This window comes from Acanthochromis polyacanthus, chromosome 19 (genome assembly GCF_021347895.1).
Source record: "Acanthochromis polyacanthus isolate Apoly-LR-REF ecotype Palm Island chromosome 19, KAUST_Apoly_ChrSc, whole genome shotgun sequence".
Lineage (NCBI taxonomy): Eukaryota > Metazoa > Chordata > Actinopteri > Pomacentridae > Acanthochromis > Acanthochromis polyacanthus.
In genome coordinates, this window is record NC_067131.1 from 16,561,933 (window position 1) to 16,573,940 (window position 12,008).

General features: G+C 40.6%; 1 protein-coding gene across 1 annotated transcript; it reads right to left on the bottom strand.

Annotated features, from left to right (window-relative positions):
• Nucleotides 1–2,164: 2,164 nt before the first annotated feature.
• On the bottom strand, nucleotides 2,165–11,876 carry faap100 (FA core complex associated protein 100). Its single transcript, XM_022197618.2, has 8 exons — nucleotides 11,628–11,876; nucleotides 11,384–11,502; nucleotides 9,059–9,912; nucleotides 8,090–8,246; nucleotides 7,070–7,988; nucleotides 6,841–6,963; nucleotides 4,459–4,545; nucleotides 2,165–4,108 (listed from the first exon to the last, which is right to left on the bottom strand). The coding sequence occupies exons 1-8, from the start codon at nucleotides 11,775–11,777 to the stop codon at nucleotides 3,992–3,994; spliced, it is 2,526 nt and encodes an 841-aa protein (XP_022053310.2). The 5' UTR covers nucleotides 11,778–11,876; the 3' UTR covers nucleotides 2,165–3,991.
• Between the last annotated feature and the right edge of the window lie 132 nt (nucleotides 11,877–12,008).

Sequence of the window (12,008 nt, forward strand, 5' to 3'; positions counted from 1 at the left end):
CCCACTAGCACTGTCTAACAGAATAAATAAATCACAAAACTTTAAAATGTTATTCCTCCTTTCACCACATGGTGGCAGCACCATTTTAATGCTATCTGTCTGCATCCTTGGTGAACCCCTCTGCTCATTGCTGCAATGGCGACTGCAAAGAAAAGAAGGAAAGTTGATAGTGAGGACCGCTGCTTTCAGGAAAGATGGGAATTACAGTACTTCTTCACTGAAGATCGAGGCAATTATGTTTGTCAAGACACTGTTGCCTTGTTTAAAGACTTTAACATAAAGAGACACTACCAAACTAAACATACTAACACATACGACAAGCTAACAGGGAGTGACCGCGCTGAAAAAGTAAAGCAACTCCAAGGTGCTCTGGCATCACAACAGCGATTCTGCACGTGGGCCTGTGAGTCAAAGGAAAGTATCACCAAAGCAAGCTACGAAGTGGCCATGTTAATAGCTAAACATGGCAAACCTTTTACTGAAGGTGCATTTATCAAATGAAAATGGTGGAGAACGTTTGCCCCGAGAAGAAGCAAGAATTTATGAACGTTTGTCTGGCACGTAACACTGTGGCATGGGGAGTCGAGGACATATCAGATATTCAGAGACAACTGGGGGAAAGAGGATTGGCTTTTGATTATTTCTCATTAGCCTGCGATGAAAGCACCGATGCGTCTGACACTGCACAGCTCTTGATTTTTTTAAGATGAGTTGATGACAACATGAACGTAACAGAGGAGCTGCTTGACCTCCAAAGCCTTAAAGGCCAAACCAAAGGAACGGATTTTTTCGTTTGTGTTTGTGAAGCTGTTGATGATCTGAAACTGCCATGGAGTAAAGTTTCTGGGATCATTACCGATGGTGCACCTGCCATGGCTGGTGAGCGAAGTGGATTGTCCACACTGATCTGCAATAAAGTCAGCGAAGAAGGAGGTAACGCTATTAAACTTCACTGTAGAATTCACCAGCAGGCTCTCTGCGCCAAACATCTCAAATTTGATCATGTTATGAAACCAGTGGTAAAGGCAATCAATTCTATTCGCTCTAAAGCTCTACACCACCGACAGTTTCAGCAGTTCTTGCTTGACATTCAGGCTGAATACGGAGACGTAATATATCACAACGATGTGAGGTGGCTAAGTCGGGGTCCGCAATGCAGCGATTTTTCTCTCTCAGGGAGGAAATTGGACGTTTTTTGGGTGAAAAGAGGCAACCGATGGAAGAACTGTCCGATCCTGTATGGCTGGCAGATTTGGCTTTTTTGGTTGACATGACGAAGCATCTGAATGCGCTGAATGTTAATCTGCAAGGACAAAATGCAGTGGTGAGCCAGCTGTACGCTCACATCAAGGCCTTTGGAACCAAGCTGCAACTTTTCCAGAGACACTTGTCCCAAACGGAGCCCTGCACCGCGCACTTCCCAGCTTTGAAAGAGGTCATCGACAGTTTCCCACAGGACAACATCGCTGCGCAAATGATGAATTATGCAACAGCTATCGCATCTCTTTCTATGGAATTTAGCAAACGCTTTCGGAATTTTGCAGTTATTGAAAAGGACATGTTGCTTTTCTCTTCTCCCTTCTCCGTGGACCCTGATGATGCTCCTCCACAGCTGCAGCTGGAGCTCATTGAGCTGCAGTGTGATGATGAGCGGCCGGTAAGCACCAGCAGCTTTCTCTTGTTGACTTTTATGGGCAGCTGGATAAAGGCAGGTTTCCAGAAATGCGAACATTTGCCAAGAAAATGCTGAGCTTATTCGGCTCCACATATTTGTGTGAGTAGACATTCTCTGTCATGAACTTAAACAAGAACAGACTGAGGTCAAGACTAAGTGACTCCCACTTACGTGACATTTTACGCATCTCAACCACTTCTCTCAAACCAGACCTGGCCTCTTTACTGAAATCCAAATCTCAGTACCACCCTTCTCATTAGTGTCAGCAAGTTATTGGTTTCTTGAACAATCTGAAATTGAATGTTTTGTACAGTAACATCTGTCACTTTAAACAGTGAAAAGCCAAAAGCATACTTATGCACTTGGACTAATAGCACTTTTTTTTTATTACACATCTTGAATAAGATTTGGTTATAACTGTTTATGTTGTGTACCTGTAGATGTGACACAAACTATTACTCTCTGAAAGATCTTGTAAAAGACAAGAGAAAAATTCACTTGTTTTAAACTTTAATGATAACAGACAACTTTGCATTACATATAACTCCTGTTTAAAATGTTAATGAGGCAAAGATATTTATCAAACTCCTGGAAATTTAAGGTATTCATACAGTTCAATGTTCAATGTTCTCTGACTCTCCAGATATGAATTAAAGGCAGAATTCTGTTTTTAGCTGCCCCATACTTTTCGCTAACCGAGCTGCTAAGCTGCCTGCTTGCCTAAATACTGGAGCTATGTCGAAAATGCATTTCTCCATCACTCACATGTATGAAATTACATATGGAAACAGACCCCAGGTTGAAAAAACCCGAAGTTCTCCTTTAATCACTGATGAACATTTAATGGCATTAACTCAGTTATTATGAGGAAACAAATATCCATTTCTAATATTTCTATCAAATATGTTTATGTCTATAAAATATACTGGAAATCAATAAAAATCTCTGCATAGTTAAATATATGAAGTCCATCTACATATATACATCATATTGATGCTTAAATAACGGGAACTGCAGCTCACGTTCAGTCAAGTTAGCAGAATTACGGACAAACGTTTCCAGGGTTCTCTGACAAAATAAAAGCTGTGATTTGTTTTACGTAAAAATTACAATTTCAAAAATGTGATTTTGAAAATATAAATTAAACTGTAATAACTGTTAGCTCGCTGCTCCACTTGCTCTGAATATTTTTTTCTCATCTTTGTCAAGCCCAAAATGAAAAATTAATCCACATTCTGGCGACATTACCAACAGCAGCATCCATGGAGTGACCGGAAGTTAGCCAACCTAGCGAAAGTGCTAATGAGGTCTGCTCTGGCACGGATTACTGTCACACATGTAGCTTTTAAAATGCTGTAATTCCGTTTCAGTGTGAGGTCTAATGTATCTCTGTGTGACTGTATCCGACTTCCTTTAATAAGATCCTTCTGTCTACTGGGAGCTGCAGCCATAGATGTATATCCATCTACTGATTCATATCTATGCACACTAGTCTGGTCCGATGCAGTCTCCCTGATGACGTTTCACGAGTACGTGAGAACGCAAGTACAGTTACCTACTAAGAAACGGCCGTAGTCTTCTTACCGCAAAGGTACAAAGCTGCTCATCTTCTCTGGCATCAGGAAAAGTCTTCAAAGCTTCTTCAAATCCAAATGAAATGCAATCAAAAGATCAAACTAAACTCATTGGTGCATTCAGGTACAGTCGGACAACGAAGTTGCGTTCAGGACCGTCGGAAATCGGACTATCAGTAATGTAAATTCCAACAAAAATTGTGGGGCACACGGGGGGGCTACTGTCCCCCCCTGCCCCCACGGAAGATCTACCACTGCCGCCATGTTCCATCAGATCCGATGTCACTCTTGAACCTACATGTCTGACACATGGAGAGGCTGTGAACCCATCACCAACCTGAGAGACAGTTCTTCATTTTGGAATGTAACTGCAAATATATTTACTGCACCTGAGATTTTCCATCATCTTGTGTTCAATGCATTGATTTGGAAATGAGTGGAAAACTGTGATGTGGGAGAGCCATATCATTAGAGCTGTTTAATGTGTACAGTAATGGTGGAAAGCAATGAGTTATATTAGTGAATCTTCATTAAATTTATCATCATGTGAATAATGAAATCACCCTACACATCAGCAAACGGCTCCAAAGTCACACCACAAGTGAAATATCACTGTAATATCATTACAATGTGTAACTTTGCAGTAGCAATTATTATGCATCATGAATGGACATTATTTTTGAACCAGCACAGAAGTCAGATTGTTGAACAGAAACCGGAGCTGAAGGCAGCTGTGTAGGTGTTAAATTATGAGGAGAGGATTTTGTCTGAGCTCTTGGTAAACACTGAGAAGACCTGGGTTCATCTGTCCTGCGGTCATGCCCACGCCAAGAGCCCCTGAGATTTGATTTTGCTGAACCTGTTGACATAAGAGGAGGCGGGAACGAGAAGAAAGTTCAAAAAGAGCCAACACCAAGATAGAGGAGCCTCAACATGATTATATATATGCAGACTTATGAAAGTCCTGAGTTAAATGGGTTTAAAACATATTTGAATAAACAGCTTCCAAAAACTTTTACACACACATTGAAAGGATTAAATCAATAATTTAGTAACTGAAAAGAAAAAAAAAGATTTATTTGATAAGTATTTAAAATATTTGACATTATAAAACTGGTTTTATGGTTGGTCTTTGTATGCGTTGCTAGGCCAGTTCTGAGAAAGACTGAATTATTTTAATTAAATGAGAATCATACATGTAGGTTTTACCTCTGCTCTCTGCAGTGCCTCTCTCAAACCTAAAATCTGCATCGTCTTCTTGGAAGTAGCTTTCTCTGGAGCTTTCTGCAGCAAAATCTGTATCAAGCAACACAGAACAAAGTCAAAGTTTCACGTGAAACGCTTTCATGTGTTCATCTACAGTAATGGCCGTTAAACGTGATCCTCAAACCTGATGAGGTCAATCCAGAGTAAATGCACCGTCTAGCTATAGCTCTAGCCATCAGAAAAAATGACTCATAATTAAGCCTCATTGTTAAACGAAGAATACCGTAAAATGAGTATAAAAGAATTGGTTTGATGTCATATCGGTGATTCAGAGCTCTCCTGCATTAACAAGTGCAACAAAAGCGAGCAGTGACTATCATGAGTCACGATCCCACCTGATGTTGTGTGATCAACATCTAGGCCTGTGTGTTCTTTTGAGATCATGTGAGCATTTGCAATTTCCCCACGGACCTCACACTGGCGCAAACAAGGACTCATCACATTCTGCCAGCAGCTGGATGATCCAACCTTCATGTGGATCTGCGGCTACGACCCAGACACCAAACAACAGTTTTCAGTAAAAGCCCCCCACAGTTTTCAAAAAAAGAGAGAAGGTGTTTTAACCCTCCTGTTGTCCTCATTTACGGCCATCAAAAAAAAAAATTTCTTATCTGAAAAAAATCAAAAAAAAAATCAGCAAAAAAATCCCCAAATTTCAGAAAATTTGCTAAATCTTTAGGAAGAAAATTCCAATAATTCCTTAAAAAAATTCCCTGAAAAGTTTTATTTAAAAAAAAAATCTCCCTAATGTGGCAGGAAAATTCTTGTAAATATTTTCAAAAAATTAGTAAAAATCTTCCCAAAAAAATCCTAAAAAAATCTTAAAATGATTACACGTCAGTAAAACTTCTAATATTTTCTTTTAGAACATTCACCAAAAAAAAAAAAAAAAAAAAAAAACAATGAAAATCCAACGAAGTTCACTGGATTTTGGTAGATTTTTTGGTGAATGTTCTTAAGAAACATTTTTATCTTTTCTTTTGGTCCACCAAAAAATGTTTAAAGTTGTCCCCAAAAATGTTGAAATGTGGACATCAGAAGTTTCCCTGTAAAAATAGATTTTTTTCCCCCAAATTTTCAAACTTTAAACCGGGTCGATTTTGACCCAAAGGACGACACAAGGGTTAAGTCTGGAGCACACCAAGAGCATGCACTTTTGCATAATTGTACAACTTGGTTTGTCTCCCAAGATCAGACTATCAATGCCATCTGAGGCTGAAAATTTGTTACAAACAACCTGAATGTGATGGCATAAGGGGGCTCCAATTGCACACAATGATGGAGCTTTTTTTTTTGGTCCCAAGAACACAATCATTTCTCATCTCCCTGTGGCTTCGCCGTTTTTCCCAAAATGAAATTCAAGTTGATGGAGCGCCGCATTAACACAGTAGAGGAGATCCACCACACATCACAGATATTGCTCTCTGTGATGCTGCATGATTAGAATACTTTTAAAAGGCTTCGCTTTTTAAAACACAGTTATGGAATTTTTTAATTGCACCTCAAAGAATGAAAAATACTGACTTTCTGCAGAGTGTGCAACCAACTCCTCTTGCAGTTCACAGCTTGCAACAAAATCTGTGTTTTTATCCTCCTTTAGTCAGAATGTCAGTTTTTGTAAGCTGCGAAGCGTTCCAGGTTTGTTTCAGAGTAAAACCCTTTGCAGATGTACCTCAAAACTAGCTTTGTAGCTTGAAAAAAATGAGTTACGCCTGAACTGTAAATTGAAAGATTCAAAAAGTGCAAATGGCATCTGATTGCACTGGAAAAAAATGCTCTTCTCAAAACAAGAAGAAAAAAAAAACTTATTTCAAACTTTAAAATGGGTCAATTTTGACCTGCAGGACAACAAGAGGGATAATAAAGGGTAATTTTTCTTATTACGTAAGGTTAAAGTTATATTAGTATTTCTATTTTTTTTGTTAGATAGTTTATGTTAATTATTTAATTTTTCTATTTGTCTCGTACAAGAGGGTACCGTAAAATACTGCAGTCAAATTCCTTGTATGTGCTCACATACTTGGCAAATAAAAGTGATTCTGATTTTGATAAACTTATTTAGAGTTTTCTTGTAAAATACAACTCAAAACAAGATAATTTCAAAACTGTTTGATTTAACAAGATACTTAAGATGCATTTTCTTAAAACAAGTCCCTCCATCTTGCTGAAATGTCTCTTGTGAAGTGAATTTATCTTAAATCGAGTGGGATGAGACATTTTGACTAAAAATAAGACAAATATATTGGGTAAGATTTTGGGTTTTTACGGTGTGTAAACTTCTCTAAAAATGGTATTAAGTCTGACAGTGTGTGTGTGTGTTTGTACCTGTATCCGGCTCAGCACAGCATGATGCAGTCCACACACTGCTGTCATGGATGAGCTCTCAACCTGAACCTCTACTGCTGTCAGACGCTCCTCCTTCTCCGTGTTCTCCTCCTCGACGTTCATCTGAAAAAACAATTCCGCTGTACAACTCTCATCTGTTTTCTCAAATGATCTGAGATAAAATGAGTAGCATAAATGTTTAATAATCTTATATTAAATAATGGGGCACCTTTTTCGCAGTCAGTTTGACTGTGGCTCCATTTGGACCACAAGCGTGGACAGTCAAGCTGCTCAAGGAAATCTCGTCTCCTTGGTGTCTCATCTTCACTCCTCCTGGACCTTCAGACAACAGCCACTCAATCAGAGCGATGCAGGTGTTTTCAGGGCCTGTCTTCGGCACCTTGGGGTCCAAATTTGAGTTTTTTAACACCAGTGAATCCTTCAGTAACTCGGATGACACCCGCACACTCGCTGAATACTTCTCCGGTCTTGATCCACTCTCTGCTCCTCTGTCGGCTCTTCCACTGCACCTAATCTGCCGTGAGCTTATAAAAGCTTGGATGGGGTCTGTTGTGATGCTGCCGGGTTGAAATGTGACCATTTTATGTCTGGCTGTGGGACTGTTTAGCTGCAGAGCATTCAACCAGTCCACTGTTAGCGTGTTCAAGGGCAAGCTGATATTACTGCTCGCTGCCTCCTGTTCTCCCAGAAGACTTGAGAGGGAGAAGATGAGCGAGCAGTTCACAGTCATCGGGAAAGACGAGTCTCCTGCAGCTGCTATCGGCAGCGACACCTCTAAAGTTTCCCCAGAATTGAGATTTTGGAACGGGAATGAAAAGTTTGCAGAGGAAATTTCTTCTCCTGCGGTGGAAGAGCAGCACAAAGGAAACACAGTGACGCTCAGAGTCCAGCCTCGTTCCAGGACAAAAGGACTGGAATTATCCAGGACACATGTAAGATTCAAGCAGTCTTTTTGAAGCAATCTGCTCCAGCTAGTGATAGCATGACATCTGATTGGCTTCTCCTTAATTGCAGGATCATCTTCAGTATTGTTAGTGGCTGTCAGCAGGAAACTGATGTTGACGACCTGATTCAAGTGTCTCAGAATCTGGTTTTTGGATTTGATGGCTGTTTTCAGCACTGATGCTCTACAAGAAAACAAAGAACACCACATACACAATACATCCACAAATCTCTACTGTGTTTCATTTCAAACTTGTCAAATAGGCTTCATGTTTGTCTGACACACCTTTCACAGACATCTCCGATAGCAGACAGGAGGTCTCTGATGCTTCGGCCCACCTGTGCAGAAGGCAGCTTGGACAATCCTGCATCTTTTCTCCTCGCAGGTAAACTGATCCTCTGGAGCTGCCCTCTGACAGACAGTCCCAGCAGCTGCACTTCACCTGGTGTGTCAGAGCGATTCTTAAAGTTAGGAAAAACACTTTCAGAGTCAGGAGTTCAATGAAGACACAACGATGCAAATTACAACTCAAAGAGCATCTTAGACACACAATACTAGACAAAGTTAGTCAGTATAAAATGATACTAGTTTATAATCAAACACACTTATGTCATGTTAGACCGTGTGCACAATACAACTTGTGCAATCTTGACATAATTTAGGAAGAAACAAACAAACAAAAAAAAAAACATTCGGTGGTGGAAGAAACATTCCGATCCTTGAGTTAAAGTACAAATACAGCAAAGTAAAAATACTCCACTCTGCTGCAGGTGGAGACACAAAACGACAATGAACAATGAGCAATCTATTTTACTTTATAATCAAAACAACTTGTCAAGGTTGAGAAATTATTTTCAATTTATAGATTTACAAATTTACAATTTGCAGTTAATGCCTTCTCTGTAATTTTTTACACTTTTCAAAGTCGTCCTTTAATCTGTTTAATTAATGTAGTTGAATAAAAAGTACAGTATGTCCCGCTGAAATGTAGCGGGGTATAAATATAGCGCAAAGCAAAATGAAAATAATCAAGTAGAAGTAACTCAGAATTGTACTCGCTGCATTAAATGCAATTAGTTATTGTCCACCAAAACGGTGGTCGTGTGGCATCTGACTGAGAGGCATTTTACCACATCTAACCAAGAAGGTTCCTTTAGCGGAGTTATTACACCTGTCTGCACATCCAATTATATAAAGAACTGAAAGCAGCTGACAGAGGACCTCGACTGATATTTGCACTTCTAGTCTGCTCACCTGAAGTGTTGGACGTCGGCTCAGCCAAGGCGACGACTCTGCTCACATTTAAACTGGTGGGACTCTGGAGGGTCTTCCTGGACGTCTCTTCAACCCTTTCTTTGCTTTCTTTCCCAGATGATCCCTCTGACAGATCCAGTAGCAGCAGATCTGAACCTGTACTGTAGTAAAGACAGTTTCTATCCAGGCAGCCACACTGCACAGGCCCCGATACTATCCCCTCAGTGAAACCAGCCAGGCTGCTCCCGTCCTCTGATCTTCCCTTCTCAGTCTTGATCAGGACCACTCTGCCCTGTTCACCCATTGCCACCAAACACTGCGAGTGTCCTGGTCCTGTTTCCGTGACGACAGATGCCCCAACGAACACAACTGGCTGCTCAATGCTGTGGAGAACTCGAAGCCGTGCTCCTGGAAGACGCAGAGGGAGGAAACACAGGCGTCCATCTGGCAGGCCGCAGAGGATAACCGGTGATTTGGCGAGAGCAGCTTCGACCCCGAACAGAAGTTTGAAGAGGACGGGCTCGAGGCAGAAGTGGCCATGAGGTAAAGTTAATGGTGCCGTATCACCACAATGGAGACAAATCAACACAGACGTCTTTGACTCAGTGTCAGCTTGAACAACAGCTGAGACCAGAGGCAGACTAAATGAACCGAGCACCTCATAGCTGCTGGACTGCGTTTGTTCTGGTGTTTTATACAAAGTCATCAGCCAGGAGGAGTCTCTCTGGCTGAGGGTCAGGAGCACCGTGCCAACAAGGAGCAGAGACGACACTCCATCTGCTTCAATAACAAGAAATTCAGAGATTTTCAGCTCAGCGGGAATGGAAGATGAATCAGGTGAGGAGCTTAGAGCCCTGCAGGAGTGAAAGGTCATATTGGGTGAGAAACTTGCATAACACAAAGGCAGATCATCTTTGACCGAAAACAAGGATACAGCAGAAGTGAGTAGACTCCTGTGCAACATCACTTACATGTCAAATGACTCAAAATTGTATCATCTTGTGCTAAGTGCATTAGCTCCAAGATCAAAAAACTTCTGTTCAGTTCGTTTGCTCTTATGATGAAAGGTCCAATGTTCCTCAATATGGAGGGTATGCCATTCTTCACAGACTATGTTTTCAGCTGCTTTTTTTTTTGCTCTTCCTCTCCATTTAAAATGCCCTAAAGATGTATTCCTGGACTCAATTCAGGTGACACACTTGTCCAAGCCATAGCTTTGTTTTACTTCTTCTTTAGAAACTCTTTGTGTGATTTGGGGGGTGTTTTTTTGGGTTGTTGTCATGCTAGACTGTTCCTCTTCTGTTAGGTTTCTGCAGACTGGGAGTCATCTTATCAGTCAGTATTTTAGCATATCTATAGGCATTCATGGCTCCATCTACATATGTCATCTCACAAACACATTTTACGCTCATGCAGAGCCAAATCATCACACTCCCACCTTGGTGCTTCACTGTCAGGACTATGCAATCACCGTGGTAGTCTTAGTCAGGTTTATTTTAACCCAATGCAAGTTGAACAAGTTTATTTCAGCCCTATCTGACCAAGGAATGAGTCCCCAATGCTCATTTCACTTCTTTTCATGTCCTTTGGCAAACTTAAAGTCTGCAGTTTAATGCCAAAGGGCAAAAAATAGCATTTTTCTCGGACACTGTCTATACAGGTTAACATTGCACAGTGGTCTTCACACTGTTTGAGCTGTCACAAAAACTCTGATTTCCATTTTTAACACGTGTCAAGTTTAAAGCCCTTACCTGTCTGTATTTCGGAGCTATATTGTGAAACAGTGTAGTCTCCATGGTATCCTTTAAGTACAACAACCACTGAGCTCTGACTAGTAGTACTATGGCTCATTCTCTGCCTCTGACCACTGCTGCAACTGTGTCTCAATTCAGTTTTAAATAGTCAAAACCTACTTTAATCTGTTACCATATTCCAGAAGCTTTCCAATCAGATCTTTCTAATCCTCTGGCAATTCTTTTCTAGGTGAAGCCACAAGCAAACATGAGGATAGGCATCGCTCGTCGGTACAAAACTGAGAAATTTCTCGTGTTCACGGGACATTTAATGCCCATATTTGGGAAATTGGGCTAATTTCAAGTCATGAATTTACTCAAATTTTTTTCAGTGATCATATTTGTATCCATCTTTTCACGTTTTTTGCATTGTGTCTTTCAACAGTATTTGTTTTGATTGTTCACGAGTGGAAATTGTCTATTTATTGACTTAGAAATAATAGTTCTTGAGAGGTGACACAATTTGAAATCAAGTGATTTTGCACAAGAGTGTATGACCTTATATTGTACAGTAGAGTATAAAAGTTTATACCTGTGTAGCACAGATTGTAAATTGACACAATAAACTCCAGCGCTACATGCCACATAGAGGAGCTGCTTGTCATGGCTCTCCACCAGGTCAGTCACTGGACCAGGTAACTGCAGAACAGCCTGCAACAAAACGACATGACAATAACAGTCACAATACAAATTATCTCTGCAATTTATTCATCAAAAGTTTGCTTTGCGGTGTGACTGGAATGTTTAAAACAATGTGCACTGAAGCAGTTACTTGCCTTGAGTTTTCTCTCATGAGTACTAAAGACATAAACCTCGTCGTTGCCAGTGCAAATGAACACATCTGTTCCAAACCTGACTTTCGGTGTAGTTGATGTTCCTAAAAACCCAAACTCTGTCCAGGTCTCAACAGCGCACCTTCCCTCCATTGCCGAACAAGAAGAAGCCGCTGAGTGTGCATATATATGTGATGTTAATAAGCACAATACTGACACGGAGTGACGAAGATAAACTGTAATTCTGAACTGGTTGTTGACAGAAGCAGGATGTAAAACTCTCACCAAGTTCCGCGCGTCGCGTTTTTGACCAATCACACGTATGAACTACATTTCCCATATAAACAAACCGGAAATACCATTGACTGTGTGACCGAATGAAAG

Coding starts and splice junctions, on each gene's coding strand:
- faap100 (XM_022197618.2), bottom strand. CDS start 11,777: ATGGAGGGAAGGTGCGCTGTTGAGACCTGGACAGAGTTTGGGTTTTTA. Junction 9,913..11,383: donor TTACAATCTGTGCTACACAG/GTATAAACTTTT, acceptor TCACTCCTGCAG/GGCTCTAAGCTCCTCACCTG. Junction 6,964..7,069: donor TCAAACTGACTGCGAAAAAG/GTGCCCCATTAT, acceptor TTGTTTTTTCAG/ATGAACGTCGAGGAGGAGAA.